An 18,520-nucleotide genomic window follows, 5' to 3' on the forward strand; every position below is an offset into this window, starting at 1 on the left:
GCTCTATACCTCCCTGTTCTCCTCTCTTCCTCCCACTGTCCCCCCTTCCTCCCCCTGTCCCTCCCTTCCTCCCCGTCCCTCCCTTCCTCCCCCTGTCCCTCCCTTCCTCCCCCTCCCCCCTGTCCCTAATTTTCAAATAAATTCAGTAAAAATCCTACAATGTGATTTTCTGGATTTTTTTCTTCTCATTTTGTCTGTCATAGTTGAAGTGTACCTATGATGAAAATTACAGGCCTCTCTCGTCTTTGTCAGTGGGAGAACTTACACAATTGGTGGCTGACTAAATACATTTTTGCCCCACTGTGTATAAAACTTGCAGCAGCACTGTCAAGGTTCTTATCAGCTATTTCTAGCCTTCGCTGAGACGACGGGCCAATAATTAGTTTTTAGGCTTTACAGCACCTTACACAACATGTATCTGCACATTTCCCTAGTCACCCCATTCACTCTGTCCAGTTTGAAATATAGTTGAATAGTGGAGACCAGAGTCTATCAAACTTGGGCTGTCTCTTGTGGAGGTCATAAGTGAGCTTTTCAAGAGGGAGAAAGTCAACAATCTGGTCAATCCACATTTTAAAAGTAGGAGGGGTATTAGAGGCCCACAATAGAAGAATACATTTCTTAGCAGAGTATGTAATAGTCATAAGCAAATTTTCTCTGTCAGGATCAAGAACAAAGTCCTGCTGGGCATTAAGAAGATAGATACACGGGGTCATATCAAACTGTACCTCTAGTATTTTCAGAATCTGGCAATCTCCCTACAGCTCCAAAATACATGCATATAGGTTCCACTTTCAGAGGTACATATTTTACCGTTAGGAGACCTGTTTTTCACCTGCTGTTCTGAAACAGTGTGATCTTCTCTCTCTTTCCGGATCCCCTCGCGGAGGAAATTTCATCCGAATTTGAAAAAAAAAAAAAATCCCCCCCCTTCCCAAGACATGTCTGGGCATATTGTGCAGAAATGTCGCTCTGTCTCTTGACAAAACGGTTCTCTACAACCTTTCACAGTCGTATAGATACCACTAGAGGCTGAGGTTGAACCAAACCATGACAGAAAAACAACCGTACAGTGCTGTAAATGATAAGTAGGAAACCAATTTATTTGATATGATATCAACACATTGCAATATTTACATACAGAGTAATACAAATGTAGTCTTAGTAGCACACTGGGTAGTTTCACAAGTATTATTCGTAATATTATAGGATTTATTTTCAACATTTTACACTAGTTTAGACATCTTCACCATCTTGATTGCATCCAGCAAGTTTTATACGTATTTAAGAAGGTCTTTTTTTTTTTTGTGGCAAAAAAATATAATCAACACCAATTAAAAAAAAAAAAACAACATGGTTTTGAAAATGCATTATTGGCTGGTGAAACAACAAGATTTAAAACAAAAATTCTTAACAGTAAAATACTGGAATGTAATGAATGTATGTGCACGTCGTCCACAACAAAGAACGTGCACTAACAGTGTTGGTAATAATAAAAGGTGACAGGGTGTAGTAATCAGAACGGGTGTCATGAAGACCAATAAAATGACCGGAAAGTAAAAATAAAAAAAAAATGGAATGAAAAATAAAATAAAAAAGACAAAAAATAACAAAAATAATATGACAATTCAAGTAAAACAGGATTTTATAAAACTGAAAAAAAAACAATTGAAATCCCTTAACTTGAGTGAAGATGAGGTCAATAAAACGAACATCTGTTATTCTATGTCATCACAGAACGAAAAAAATTGTTTTAATAACACAACACAAAAAAATGAGAGCCTGGTTTCGATTTACAAAACAGGATGTCAAAATGATATACACATCAACAGAAGTATATTGAGAAACTGAGTAGATAAAATACTGTGAAAACAGGCGACTTTAAAGACTTGACGAGGCTGTCCTCTACCATCGAGTATTATGTTGATATTTAAATAATATACAACTCTTTACTATGATTCAAAGTCTCTCTGTCTCTCAGACAAGGCTTCGTGTTTTCACAACAAATACCCACGTGGCAACAATAAGCAGGAACCTATAGTAGCCCCAGGAATCTACCCCTATGTGCAAACCATGCCAATCGACAGTATTGATCAGGGTCCACGATTGTACCATTAGACAGTCAGTGTCAATCTCTTACAGCCTGGCCTCTACGTCACCAGGATTGGAAGAGCCCTCCATGTCTCTATATCATTGGTTGATTGGATAAGACCGCTCTCCTCTCCTTGTATTCCAGTATTGCTCCCATTGGAGGGCTTCAGTTCGAAGTTCACCAGTCTATCTGTACACTACAAAAAAACAACAACACAATTGAACCACATTGGCAAGGAGGAGAACTCTCACAGTAGACGTACCATACATGTCTATACACATGCATTATGGTTGGATGGGGATTGATTGACTTGAGTTCACTGGATCGTCTCTTGTCTTGAAGCCCATGAACTGTGTCCCAAAATGTACCCTATTCCCTATATAGTGCACTACTTTTTTTATATTTTTACCAGGGGCCTATGGGTTACCCTATAGGACCTGGTTAAAAGAAGTGTAAAGCTCTCTGTCTGAGGCACACTGTCTGTAGAGTTCTCTCTCCTCCTCTAGTCTAGCTCTGATGAGTCCGAGGGACAGTCCTCCCTGCGTACCCAGATGTCCTCAGCCTCCCCCCTAGACCCCTGGTCATCCACGCTCACCCCAACCAGAGCACACTGCTTCCCCGGGTGGGAGAGCCTCATCCCTGGGGTAGTGGTCCCCGTGCCTCCCTGGGGCTGGAGGTGTTTAGGGCCCACCCACCTCTTTGCATTCTTCTCCCATGGACAGGGCCCCTACGGGCCCTTCTAGGTCTGTGGTGGATAGAGGTTCAGTGGAGGGTCCTCCGACAGACTGGCAGAAATCGTCATCGTCACTAAGGATGTCTGTCTCTTTAACGTCCCCTCCTCCTTTCACCTGCGCCTCCTGCTGCGCCTCCTGCTCCTCCTCGTAGCGCTCCAGGTCAAACTGCTCCTCCACCCAGCGGTCCGTATCCCCTGCCTGCACCTCCCCCCGTCCCTGTCCTTCCTTTTGTCCCTGTCCCTCAGGCTCTTCAGGGGACAGTGGAGACAGAGGGGACTCCTGGTCCGGCTCGCCGTCGAAGACGATGTCTGTGTCGATAGTGAAACGGTTCCTCACCAGTTTCCTCCGGCCCAGGGTCCGGGCCGGGTCTGACACTGCAGAGGGAAGACAGACACATATTATGGTTTCACTGGGATGAATTGATTATATAACCTTTATTTAACCAGGTAGGCTAGTTGAGAACACCTTTATTTAACCAGGTAGGCCAGGTGAGAACACCTTTATTTAACCAGGTAGGCCAGGTGAGAACACCTTTATTTAACCAGGTAGGCCAGTTGAGAACAAGTTCTTATTTACAACTGCGACCTAAAGCAAAACAGTGCGACAAAAACAACAACACAGAGTTACACGTAAACAAACGTTCAGTCAATAACACAAAAGAAAGGATAAACAGGAAAATCTATGTACAGTGTGTGTAAATGTAGAAGATTAGGGAGGTAAGGCAATAAATAGGCCATAGAGGCGAAATAATTACAATGTAGCATTAATACTGAGTGAATAGATGTGCAGATGATGATGTCCCAGTAGAGATACCGGGGTGCAAACGAGCAAGAGGGTAAGTAATAATAATGGGGATTAAGTAGATGAGGTAAGATGAGGTAGATGAGGTAGACAAGGTAGATGAGGTAAGATGAGGTAGACGAGGTATAATATAAACACAGCATAAAGCTAGACGTTAGCGTGATGATTAAAGCAGTTAGCCACACCCCCATCCTCCATCCCATCTTCCATCCCATCCTCCATCCCACCCTCCATCCCATCCTCCATCCCACCCTCCATCCCATCCTCCATCCCATCCTCCATCCCACCCTCCATCCCATCCTCCATCCCATCCTCCATCCCATCCTCCATCCCATCCTCCATCCCATCCTCCATCCCATCCATCCTCCATCCTCCCATCCATCCATCCCATCCTCCATCCCATCCTCCCCATCCTCCATCATCCTCCCATCCCATCCTCCATCCCATCCCATCCCATCCTCATCCTCCATCCCATCCTCCATCCTCCATCCCATCCTCCATCCCATCCTCCATCCCATCCTCCATCCTCCATCCCATCCTCCATCCTCCATCCCATCCTCCATCCCATCCTCCATCCCATCCTCCATCCCATCCTCCATCCCATCCTCCATCCTCCATCCCATCCTCCATCCCATCCCATCCCATCCTCCATCCTCCATCCCATCCTCCATCCCATCCTCCATCCCCCATCCTCCATCCCATCCTCCATCCCATCCTCCATCCCATCCTCCATCCTCCATCCCATCCTCCATCCCATCCTCCATCCTCCATCCCATCCTCCATCCCCCATCCCATCCTCCATCCCCCATCCCCCATCCTCCATCCTCCATCCCATCCTCCATCCTCCATCCCATCCTCCATCCTCCATCCCATCCTCCATCCTCCATCCCATCCTCCATCCTCCATCCCATCCTCCATCCCCCATCCTCCATCCCATCCTCCATCCCATCCCTACCTCCATCCTCCACAGCACCTACCTGCTCTGTTCATGGCAGGTCTGGCTCCTTCAGGGCACAGAGGCGTTTGCCTCCAAAGGGGACATACTGCTGGTTGGGGGTAGAGACTCTGTCTTCATCAGCTGGCGTCGTTGTTTATCTCTCAGGATGGAGTGGACTGTCTTCAGGAAGTCCTTCTTACTGTCCACAGAACTGGACGGGACAGAAATGGATTTAATTGGTTGGATAATTAAGACATTCTCAGATGGTCGAGAGATATATAGGTCAACATCCACAGCATTGATCAACATCAAGGAGCTTCCACACTTACAGCGCTTTGGGAATCAATTAATTCATTAAATATGAAAAAAATATGAAAAGTATTTAAAATGGAAAACTATTAAGAGCTATTGATGGTGGCTCTAAAATAAATCAGTGACATACTGTCATTGTTGTCCTCAGTCAGGACTGACAGACATCAGTTGATCAATAAGATCGGGAGGCTCACCTGCAGCACAGGTGGAATATCCTCTCCGGCCGTCCTTCTGACTCCGACTTGACGTGGACGATCTCACATACGGCAGAGGCCTCTCCTTCTGCACGGAACACACACACACACAGGCCCACACACACAGGCACACACACACACACACACACACACACACACACACACACACACACACACACACACACACACACACACACACACACACACACACACACACACACACACACACACACACACACACACACACACACACACACACACACACACACACACACACTGAATGCCTCTATATTGAACTGTACCTTGGTTATTGAGGGCTCTATATTGAACTGTACCTTGGTTATTGAGGCTCTATATTGAACTGTACCTTGGTTATTGAGGCCTCTATATTGAACTGTACCTTGGTTATTGAGGCTCTATATTGATCTGTACCTTGGTTATTGAGGCTCTATATTGAACTGTACCTTGGTTATTGAGGCTCTATATTGAACTGTACCGTGGTTATTGAGGCTCTATATTGAACTGTACCTTGGTTATTGAGGCTCTATATTGAACTGTACCGTGGTTATTGAGCACTCAATATTGTACTGCACCTTACCTTGGTTTTTGAGGGCTCTATATTGAACTGTACCTTGGTTATAGAGGGCTCTATATTGAACTGTACCTTGGTTATTGAGGCTCTATATTGAACTGTACCTTGGTTATTGAGGCTCTATATTGAACTGTACCGTGGTTATTGAGCACTCAATATTGTACTGCACCGTACCTTGGTTTTTGAGGGCTCTATATTGAACTGTACCTTGGTTATTGAGGGCTCTATATTGAACTGTACCTTGGTTATTGAGGGCTCTATATTGAACTGTACATTGGTTATTGAGGCCTCTATATTGAACTGTACCTTGGTTATTGAGGCTCTATATTGAACTGTACCTTGGTTATTGAGGCTCTATATTGAACTGTACCGTGGTTATTGAGCACTCAATATTGTACTGCACCTTACCTTGGTTTTTGAGGGCTCTATATTGAACTGTACCTTGGTTATTGAGAGCTCTATATTGAACTGTACCTTGGTTATTGAGGGCTCTATATTGAACTGTACCTTGGTTATTGAGGGCTCTATATTGAACTGTACCTTGGTTATTGAGAGCTCTATATTGAACTGTACCTTGGTTATTGAGGGCTCTATATTGAACTGTACCTTGGTTATTGAGGGCTCTATATTGAACTGTACCTTGGTTATTGAGGCTCTATATTGAACTGTACCTTGGTTATTGAGGCTCTATATTGAACTGTACCTTGGTTATTGAGGGCTCTATATTGAACTGTACCTTGGTTATTGAGCACTCAATATTGAACTGCACCTTACCTTGGTTATTGAGGGCTCTATATTGAACTGTACCTTGGTTATTGAGGCTCTATATTGAACTGTACCTTGGTTATTGAGGCTCTATATTGAACTGTACCGTGGTTATTGAGCACTCAATATTGTACTGCACCTTACCTTGGTTTTTGAGGGCTCTATATTGAACTGTACCTTGGTTATTGAGGCTCTATATTGAACTGTACCTTGGTTATTGAGGCTCTATATTGAACTGTACCTTGGTTATTGAGGGCTCTATATTGAACTGTACCTTGGTTATTGAGGGCTCTATATTGAACTGTACATTGGTTATTGAGGGCTCTATATAGAACTGTACCTTGGTTATTGAGGCTCTATATTGAACTGTACCTTGGTTATTGAGGCTCTATATTGAACTGTACCTTGGTTATTGAGGCTCTATATTGAACTGTACTGTGGTTATTGAGCACTCAATATTGTACTGCACCTTACCTTGGTTTTTGAGGGCTCTATATTGAACTGTACCTTGGTTATTGAGAGCTCTATATTGAACTGTACCTTGGTTATTGAGGGCTCTATATTGAACTGTACCTTGGTTATTGAGGGCTCTATATTGAACTGTACCTTGGTTATTGAGGCTCTATATTGAACTGTACCTTGGTTATTGAGGGCTCGGACTTGGAGCGTGTCTGTGGAGATCATGTGACGGAAGCGGAATGGGTCCTTGTCTTCAGACGAGACTGACGACGCTCGATGGGAGCCACCCTGAGAGACACACAGACAGCCCTTAGATACGCCCCCCAGACACACAGACAGCCCTTAGATACGCCCCCCAGACACACAGACAGCCCTTAGATACGCCCCCCAGACACACAGACAGCCCTTAGATACGCCCCCCAGACACACAGACAGCCCTTAGATACGCCCCCCAGACACACAGACAGCCCTTAGATACGCCCCCAGACACACAGACAGCCCTTAGATACGCCCCCAGACACACAGACAGCCCTTAGATACGCCCCCAGACACACAGACAGCCCTTAGATACGCCCCCAGACACACAGACAGCCCTTAGATACGCCCCCAGACACACAGACAGCCCTTAGATACGCCCCCAGACACACAGACAGCCCTTAGATACGCCCCCAGACACACAGACAGCCCTTAGATACGCCCCCAGACACACAGACAGACCTTAGATACGCCCCCAGACACACAGACAGCCCTTAGATACGCCCCCAGACACACAGACAGACCTTAGATACGCCCCCAGACACACAGACAGCCCTTATATACGCCCCCAGACACACAGACAGACAATAGATACGCCCCCAGACACACAGACAGACCTTAGATACGCCCCCAGACATACAGACAGACCTTAGATACGCCCCCAGACAGACAGACAGCCCTTAGATACGCCCCCAGACAGACAGACAGACCTTAGATACGCCCCCAGACAGACCTTAGATACGCCCCCAGACAGACCTTAGATACGCCCCCAGACAGACCTTAGATACGCCCCCAGACATACAGACAGACCTTAGATAAGCCCCCAGACAGACAGACCTTAGATACGCCCCCAGACAGACCTTAGATACGCCCCCAGACATACAGACAGACCTTAGATACGCCCCCAGACAGACAGACCTTAGATACGCCCCCAGACAGACCTTAGATACGCCCCCAGACAGACCTTAGATACGCCCCCAGACAGACCTTAGATACTCCCCCAGACAGACCTTAGATACGCCCCCAGACAGACCTCAGATACTCCCCCAGACAGACCTTAGATACAGACCCTTAGATACTCCCCCAGACAGCCATTAGATACGCCCCCAGACAGACAGACAGACCTTAGATACGCCCCCAGACAGACAGACCTTAGATACGGCCCCCAGACAGACCTTAGATACGCCCCCAGACAGACAGACAGACCTTAGATACGCCCCCAGACAGACCTTAGATACGCCCCCAGACAGACAGACAGACAGACCTTAGATACGCCCCCTAGACAGACCTCAGATACAGACAGACCTTAGATACGCCCCCAGACAGACCTTAGATACTCCCCCAGACAGCCCCAGACAGACAGACCTTAGATACGCCCCCAGACAGACAGACTTAGATACGCCCCCAGACAGACCTTAGATACGCCCCCAGACAGACAGACAGACCTTAGATACGCCCCCAGACAGACCTTAGATACGCCCCCAGACAGACCTTAGATACGCCCCCTAGACATACAGACAGACCTTAGATACGCCCCCAGACAGACCTTAGATACGCCCCCAGACAGACCTTAGATACGCCCCCAGACAGACCTTAGATACTCCCCCAGACAGACCTTAGATACGCCCCCAGACAGACCTTAGATAGACAGACCTTAGATACGCCCCCAGACAGACCTTAGATACAGACAGCCCTTAGATACGCCCCCAGACAGAGACCTTAGATACGCCCCCAGACAGACAGACAGACCTTAGATACGCCCCCAGACAGACCTTAGATACGCCCCCAGACAGACCTTAGATACGCCCCCAGACAGACCTTAGATACGCCCCCAGACAGACCTTAGATACGCCCCCAGACAGACCTTAGATACGCCCCCAGACAGACCTTAGATACGCCCCCAGACAGACCTTAGATACGCCCCCAGACAGACCTTAGATACGCCCCCAGACAGACAGACAGACCTTAGATACGCCCCCAGACAGACCTTAGATACGCCCCCAGACAGACCTTAGATACGCCCCCAGACAGACCTTAGATACGCCCCCAGACAGACCTTAGATACGCCCCCAGACAGACAGACAGACCTTAGATACGCCCCTCAGACAGACCTTAGATACGCCCCCCAGACAGACCAACACGCACCTGACCCCAACCATGATGTCTTCAGAGCGATGGAACTCACCATTTTCTTCTTCTGCTTGGAGCCATCCTTGCACACAAACACCACGGCTGTTTTGAAGACTGAACGAAGAAGAATGGTTAGCAGAAAGACTTCTCACACCGATTTCTCAAAACCACGTCATTGTTTGAGTAATACTTTTCAAATACACAAGTAAGTTACCATAATATATTGTGATCATTGAGTTATCAGGTTTGCACTCAGTCCCAAATGGGCTGTGGTCAAAAGTTGCGCACTATATAGGGAATAGGGGACACCGTTTGCCATTAGACAGAGTGGTACATGTATCCTTAACTAACAGACAGCCAGTCTAAGAGTGATCTAGAGAAGGATCTAAGTAGATTCATCCTGTTCTAGAACTAGAACCCCATTAGCTGCATGGTTCTGAGTGGATTCATCCTGTTCTAGAACTAGAACCCCATTAGCTGCATGGTTCTGAGTGGATTCATCCTGTTCTAGAACTAGAACCCCATTAGCTGCATGGTTCTGAGTGGATTCATCCTGTTCTAGAACTAGAACCCCATTAGCTGCATGGTTCTGAGTGGATTCATCCTGTTCTAGAACTAGAACCCCATTAGCTGCATGTTTCTGAGTGGATTCATCCTGCTCTAGAACTAAAAGCCCATTAGCTGCATGGTTCTGAGTGGATTCATCCTGTTCTAGAACTAGAACCCCATTAGCTGCATGGTTCTGAGTGGATTCATCCTGCTCTAGAACTAAAAGCCCATTAGCTGCATGGTTCTGAGTGGATTCATCCTGTTCTAGAACTAGAACCCCATTAGCTGCATGGCTCTGAGTGGATTCATCCTTCTCTAGAACTAAAACCCCATTAGCTGCATGGTTCTGTGTGGATTCATCCTGTTCTAGAACTAGAACCCCATTAGCTGCATGGTTCTGAGTGGATTCATCCTGTTCTAGAACTAAAAGCCCATTAGCTGCATGGTTCTGAGTGGATTCATCCTGTTCTAGAACTAAAACCCCATTCGCTGCATGGTTCTGAGTAGATTCATCCTGTTCTAGAACTAAAACCCCATTAGCTGCATGGTTCTGAGTGGATTCATCCTGTTCTAGAACTAGAACCCCATCAGCTGCATGGTTCTGAGTAGGGTATTAGGATGCACACTAGGTGTTGTCCTTAACGTACTGAATGCAGCCAGTTGGGGTTCTTTCTTCCATTTGCCCAGGGAGGAGGGAGGGTTGATCCAGGCTACGCTGGTGTGGAGCAGCAAGTCCCCCATCGACAGATCAGCAACCTACAACACACAACACAACCATGTTACAACACAACCATGTTACAACAGAACCATGATACAACACAACCATGATACAACACAACCATGTCACAACACAACCATGTTACAACCTAACCATGTCACAACACAACCATGTCACAACACAACCATGTCACAACACAACCATGTTACAACACAACCATGTTACAACACAACCATGTTACAACACAACCACGATACCTCTCCTTACGCCACCACCACCGTACCTCTCCTTACAACAACACCACCACCGTACCTCTCCTTACAACACCACCACCGTACCTCTTCTTACAACACCACCACCACCGTACCTCTCCTTACAACACCGACACCGTACCTCTCCTCACACCACCACCACCGTACCTCTTCTCACAACACCACCACCGTACCTCTTCTTACAACACCACCACCGTACCTCTCCTTACAACACCACCACCGTACCTCTCCTTACAACAACACCACCACTGTACCTCTCCTTACAACACCGACACCGTACCTCTTCTTACAACAACACCACCACCGTACCTCTCCTTACAACACCACCACCGTACCTCTCCTTACAACAACACCACCACCGTACCTCTTCTCACAACACCACCACCGTACCTCTCCTTACAACACCACCACCGTACCTCTCCTTACAACACCACCACCGTACCTCTTCTCACAACACCACCACCGTACCTCTTCTTACAACACCACCACCGTACCTCTCCTTACAACACCACCACCGTACCTCTCCTTACAACAACACCACCACTGTACCTCTCCTTACAACACCACACACCGTACCTCTTCTTACAACAACACCACCACCGTACCTCTCCTTACAACACCACCACCGTACCTCTCCTTACAACAACACCACCACCGTACCTCTTCTCACAACACCACCACCGTACCTCTCCTTACAACACCACCACCGTACCTCTCCTTACAACACCACCACCGTACCTCTTCTTACAACACCACCACCGTACCTCTCCTTACATCACCACCACCACCGTACCTCTCCTTACAACAACACCACCACCGTACCTCTTCTCACAACACCACCACCGTACCTCTCCTTACAACACCACCACCGTACCTCTCCTTACACCACCACCACCGTACCTCTTCTTACAACACCACCACCGTACCTCTCCTTACAACACCACCACCACCGTACCTCTCCTTACAACAACACCACCGTACCTCTCCTTACAACACCACCACCACCGTACCTCTTCTTACACCACCACCACCGTACCTCTTCTTACACCACCACCACCGTACCTCTTCTTACAACACCACCACCGTACCTCTCCTTACAACACCACCACCACCGTACCTCTTCTTACACCACCACCACCGTACCTCTCCTTACAACACCACCACCGTACCTCTCATTACAACACCACCACCGTACCTCTCCTTACAACACCACCACCACCGTACCTCTCCTTACAACACCACCACCGTACCTCTCCTTACAACAACACCACCACCGTACCTCTTCTCACAACACCACCACCGTTCTCCTTACAACACCACCACCGTACCCTTACACCACCACCACCGTACCTCTTCTTACAACACCACCACCGTACCTCTCCTTACAACACCACCACCACCGTACCTCTCCTTACAACAACACCACCGTACCTCTCCTTACAACACCACCACCACCGTACCTCTTCTTACACCACCACCACCGTACCTCTTCTTACACCACCACCACCGTACCTCTTCTTACAACACCACCACCGTACCTCTCCTTACAACACCACCACCACCGTACCTCTTCTTACACCACCACCACCGTACCTCTTCTTACAACACCACCACCGTACCTCTTCTTACAACACCACCACCACCGTACCTCTCCTTACAACAACACCACCGTACCTCTCCTTACAACAACACCGCCGTACCTCTCCTTACAACAACACCGCCGTACCTCTCCTTACAACAACACCACCGTACCTCTCCTTACAACACCACCACCGTACCTCTCTTTACAACACCACCACCGTACCTCTTCTTACAACACCACCACCACCGTACCTCTCCTTACAACACCACCACCGTACCTCTCCTTACAACACCACCTTCTTACAACACCGACACCACCGTCCCTCTCCTTACAACACCACCACCGTACCTCTTCTTACACCCCCACCACCACCACCGTACCTCTTCTTACAACACCACCACCGTACCTCTTCTTACAACACCACCACCACCGTACCTCTCCTTACAACACCACCACCACCGTACCTCTCCTTACAACACCGACACCACCGTACCTCTCCTTACAACACCACCGTACCTCTTCTTACAACACCACCGTACCTCTTCTTACAACACCACCACCGTACCTCTCCTTACAACAACACCACCACCGTACCTCTCCTTAGAACACCACCACCACCGTACCTCTTCTTACAACACCACCGTACCTCTTCTTACAACACCACCGTACCTCTCCTTACAACAACACCACCACCGTACCTCTTCTTACAACACCACCACCGTACCTCTTCTCACAACACCACCACCGTACATCTCCTTACAACACCACCACCGTACCTCTCCTTACACCACCGTACCTCTCCTTACAACAACACCACCACCACCGTACCTCTTCTTACAACACCACCACCGTACCTCTCCTTACACCACCGTACCTCTCCTTACAACAACACCACCACCACCGTACCTCTCAAACTTACAACACCACCACCACCATAAATACACACCACCACCACCGTACCTCTCCTTACAACAACACCACCACCACCAGTACCTCCCTTACAACAACCACCACCGTACCCCAAAGATCTCCTTACAACACCACCACCAACCCACAACACCACCACCGTACCTCTCCTTACAACACCACCACCGTACCTCTCCTTACAACAACACCACCACCGTACCTCTCCTTACAACAACACCACCACCACCGTACCTCTTCTTACACCACCACCACCGTACCTCTCCATACAACAACACCACCGTACCTCTCCTTACAACACCACCACCACCGTACAAAAACACCACCACCGTTTGCTCTCCTTACAACACCACCACCGTACCTCTCCTTACAACAACACCACCACCAGTAAAACCTCTCCTTACAACACCACCACCGTACCTCTCCTTACAACAACACCACCACCACCGTACCTCTTCTTACACCACCACCACCGTACCTCTTCTTACAACAACACCACCGTACCTCTCCTTACACCACCACCACCACCACCACCACCGTACCTCTCCTTACACCACCACCACCACCACCACCGTACCTCTCCTTACAACACCACCACCACCACCATACCTCTCCTTACACACCACCACCACCACCACCACCGTACCTCTCCTTACAACACCACCACCACCGTACCTCTTCTTACACCACCACCACCACCACCGTACCTCTCCTTACACCACCACCACCACCACCGTACCTCTCCTTACACCACCACCACCGTACCTCTCCTTACAACACCACCACCACCACCATACCTCTTCTTACAACACCACCACCACCGTACCTCTCCTTACAACACCACCACCACCACCGTACCTCTCCTTACAGCAACACCACCGTACCTCTCCTTACAACAACACCACCGTACCTCTCCATACAACACCACCACCGTACCTCTTCTTACAACAACACCACCGTACCTCTCCTTACAACACCACCACCACCACCGTACCTCTTCTTACAACACCACCACCACCGTACCTCTTCTTACAACACCACCACCGTACCTCTTCTTACAACACCACCACCTTACCTCTTCTTACAACAACACCACCGTACCTCTCCTTACAACAACACCACCACCGTACCTCTCCTTACAACACCACCACCGTACCTCTTCTTACAACACCACCACCACCGTACCTCTCCTTACAACACCACCACCGTACCTCTCCTTACAACACCACCACCGTACCTCTCCTTACAACACCACCACCGTACCTCTCCTTACAACACCACCACCGTACCTCTCCTTACAACACCACCACCGTACCTCTCCTTACAACACCACCACCGTACCTCTCCTTACAACAACACCACCGTACCTCTCCTTACAACACCACCACCGTACCTCTTCTTACAACACCACCACCGTACCTCTCCTTACAACACCACCACCACCGTACCTCTCCTTACACCACCACCACCGTACCTCTTTCTTGTCTCCACTCTGCTCCGCTATGAGCTGGTCAAACACCAACCCAAACTCCTCGTGGATCTTCTGCATCTCATTGATGTGACTGGCCACCTTGTTCATGGCCTTCATAGCGACTGGACAGGAAGGAGAGAGAAGAGAAGCGCTGTTAGTATAATCTACGAGAGGAAATGACTCAATGACTACATGCATTCATCTTAATGTTGCCAAGTAGTAGTGTGCAGTACACCCGTTTTGCCATTGATGAAATAAGGACACACACACACACACACACACACACACACACACACACACACACACACACACACACACACACACACACACACACACACACACACACACACACACACACACACACACACACACACACACACACACTAGCCTAGGTAAATAAAACATGGAAATAAATGCTGACCTTATGGTAATGCTCTCTCACATGACCCACCCATCCACCAACCCAACCACCCCCCATTACCAACCCAACCACCCTCCCCCATTACCAACCCAACCACCCCCCCATTACCAACCCAACCACCCCCCCATTACCAACCCACCCCCCCCCATTACCAACCCAACCACCCCCCATTACCAACCCAACCACCCCCCCATTACCAACCCAACCACCCTCCCCCATTACCAACCCAACCACCCTCCCCCCATTACCAACCCAACCACCCTCCCCCCATTACCAACCCAACCACCCTCCCCCCCCCCCATTACCAACCCAACCACCCTCCCCCCCATTACCAACCCAACCACCCTCCCCCCATTACCAACCCAACCACCCTCCCCCATTACCAACCCAACCACCCTCCCCCCATTACCAACCCAACCACCCTCCCCCCATTACCAACCCAACCACCCTCCCCCCATTACCAACCCAACCACCCTCCCCCCATTACCAACCCAACCACCCTCCCCATTACCAACCCAACCACCCCCCCCCATTACCAACCCAACCACCCTCCCCCCATTACCAACCCAACCACCCTCCCCCATTACCAACCCAACCACCCTCCCCCATTACCAACCCAACCACCCTCCCCCATTACCAACCCAACCACCCTCCCCTATTACCAACCCAACCACCCTCCCCCATTACCAACCCAACCACCCTCCCCCCATTACCAACCCAACCACCCTCCCCCCATTACCAACCCAACCACCCTCCCCCCCCATTACCAACCCAACCACCCTCCCCCATTACCAACCCAACCACCCTCCCCCCATTACCAACCCAACCACCCCCCCATTACCAACCCAACCACCCTCCCCCCATTACCAACCCAACCACCCTCCCCCCATTACCAACCCAACCCCCCCATTACCAACCCAACCACCCTCCCCCCATTACCAACCCAACCACCCTCCCCCCATTACCAACCCAACCACCCTCCCCCTATTACCAACCCAACCACCCATTACTAACCCAACCACCCTCCCCCCATTACCAACCCAACCACCCTCCCCATTACCAACCCAACCACCCTCCCCCCCATTACCAACCCAACCACCCTCCCCCATTACCAACCCAACCACCCATTACTAACCCAACCACCCTCCCCCCATTACCAACCCAACCACCCTCCCCCCCATTACCAACCCAACCACCCTCCCCCATTACCAACCCACCCCCCCATTACCAACCCAACCACCCTCCCCCTATTACCAACCCAACCACCCTCCCCCATTACCAACCCAACCACCCTCTCCCTATTACCAACCCAACCACCCCCCCCCATTACCAACCCAACCACCCCCCCATTACCAACCCAACCACCCCCCCATTACCAACCCAACCACCCTCCCCCCATTACCAACCCAACCACCCTCCCCCGATTACCAACCCAACCACCCTCCCCTCATTACCAACCCAACCACCCATTACCAACCCAACCAGCCTCCCCATTACCCAACCCCTCCCCCATTACCCAACCCAACCACCCTCCCCATTACCAACCCAACCACCCTCCCCCATTACCAAATGGGGAGTACTATAGACACACCCTCCCTCCCTCCTCCTACAGCTCTCTCAGTAGTAGTGGGTACTATAGGACACACCCCTCCCTCCTCCTACAGCTCTCTCAGTAGTAGTGGGTACTATAGGACACACCCCTCCCTCGCTCCTCCTACAGCTCTCTCAGTAGTAGTGGGTACTATAGGACACACCCCTCCCTCCCTCCCTCCCTCCTCCTACAGCTCTCTCAGTAGTAGTGGGTACTATAGGACACACCCCTCCCTCCCTCCCTCCTCCTACAGCTCTCTCAGTAGTAGTGGGTACTATAGGACACACCCCTCCCTCCTCCTACAACTCTCTCAGTAGTAGTGGGTACTATAGGACACACCCCTCCCTCCCTCCCTCCTCCTACAGCTCTCTCAGTAGTAGTGGGTACTATAGGACACACCCCTCCCTCCCTCCTCCTACAGCTCTCTCAGTAGTAGTGGGTACTATAGGACACACCCCTCCCTCCCTCCCTCCCTCCCTCCCTCCTCCTACAGCTCTCTCAGTAGTAGTGGGTACTATAGGACACACCCCTCCCTCCCTCCTCCTACAGCTCTCTCAGTAGTAGTGGGTACTATAGGACACACCTCTCCCTCCTTACCATTCAGGTGATAGTGTTCTTCACTGTCCGGGTCTGTCAGTGAGTACAGCTCTCTCAGTAGTAGTGGGTACTTCAGAACTCTCTGGATGGGTTTGATCAGGTAGGACTCCAGGGTTGAGGAGTGTTGCTGTTTCGGGTTCCTCTCTTCCAGAAACGCCTTGAAGTCTGCATCGGTCTTAGCTGGATGTGCAATGAGAGAGGAGGAGAAGAAGAAGAAGAAGGTTTTACACACGCGACCTCCAAGTGTTTCAGAGGAGCTGGATAATTAAATAACATCCGACTTAGAGAAGTCCCCCTGAATGTTTGCTGCTACTATGCTCTTGCGTCAGGGGTGTCAAACTCATTTTTATGTTACCTTTATTTAACCAGGCAAGTCAGTTAAAGAACAAATTCTTATTTACAATGACGGCCTAGGAAACGTGGGTTAACTGCCTGTTCAGGGGGCAGAACGACAGATTTGTACCATGTCAGCTCGGGGGTTTGAACTTGAAACCTTCCGGTTACTTCCTTCCTGTAACCACTAGGCTACCCTGCCACCTCTACACTCTAACCACTAGGCTACCCTGCCACCTCTACACTCTAACCACTAGGCTACCCTGCCACCTCTACACTCTAACCACTAGGCTACCCTGCCACCTCTACACTCTAACCACTAGGCTACCCTGCCGCCTCTACACTCTAACCACTAGGCTATCCTGCCCCCTCTACATTCTAACCACTAGGCTACCCTACCACCTCTACACTCTAACCACTAGGCTACCCTGCCACCTCTACACTCTAACCACTAGGCTACCCTGCCACCTCTACACTCTAACCACTAGGCTACGCTGCCTCCTCTACACTCTAACCACTAGGCTACCCTGCCACCTCTACACTCTAACCACTAGGCTACCCTGCCCCCTCTACACTCTAACCACTAGGCTACCCTACCACCTCTACACTCTAACCACTAGGCTACCCTGCCCCCTCTACACTCTAACCACTAGGCCACCTCTACACTCTAACCACTAGGCTACCCTGCCACCTCTACACTCTAACCACTAGGCTACCCTGCCACCTCTACACTCTAACCACTAGGCTACCCTGCCACCTCTACACTCTAACCACTAGGCTACCCTGCCCCC

At 49.5% G+C, this 18,520-nt stretch overlaps 1 protein-coding gene across 1 annotated transcript in view; it reads right to left on the reverse strand.

Annotated features, from left to right (window-relative positions):
• Positions 1-1,076: 1,076 nt before the first annotated feature.
• The window catches only part of LOC123992479 (rho guanine nucleotide exchange factor TIAM1-like), a 32,277-nt gene continuing 14,833 nt past the window's right edge, over positions 1,077-18,520 (reverse strand). Inside the window, 10 exon segments of the mRNA XM_046293645.1 lie at positions 1,077-3,200; positions 4,605-4,634; positions 4,637-4,681; positions 4,684-4,775; positions 5,071-5,158; positions 7,066-7,174; positions 9,327-9,385; positions 10,468-10,576; positions 14,791-14,909; positions 17,397-17,576. Of these exon segments, the coding sequence (XP_046149601.1) occupies positions 2,773-3,200; positions 4,605-4,634; positions 4,637-4,681; positions 4,684-4,775; positions 5,071-5,158; positions 7,066-7,174; positions 9,327-9,385; positions 10,468-10,576; positions 14,791-14,909; positions 17,397-17,576 (1,259 nt within the window). The 3' untranslated portion in view covers positions 1,077-2,772.

This window comes from Oncorhynchus gorbuscha, linkage group LG13 (assembly GCF_021184085.1).
Source record: "Oncorhynchus gorbuscha isolate QuinsamMale2020 ecotype Even-year linkage group LG13, OgorEven_v1.0, whole genome shotgun sequence".
Lineage (NCBI taxonomy): Eukaryota > Metazoa > Chordata > Actinopteri > Salmoniformes > Salmonidae > Oncorhynchus > Oncorhynchus gorbuscha.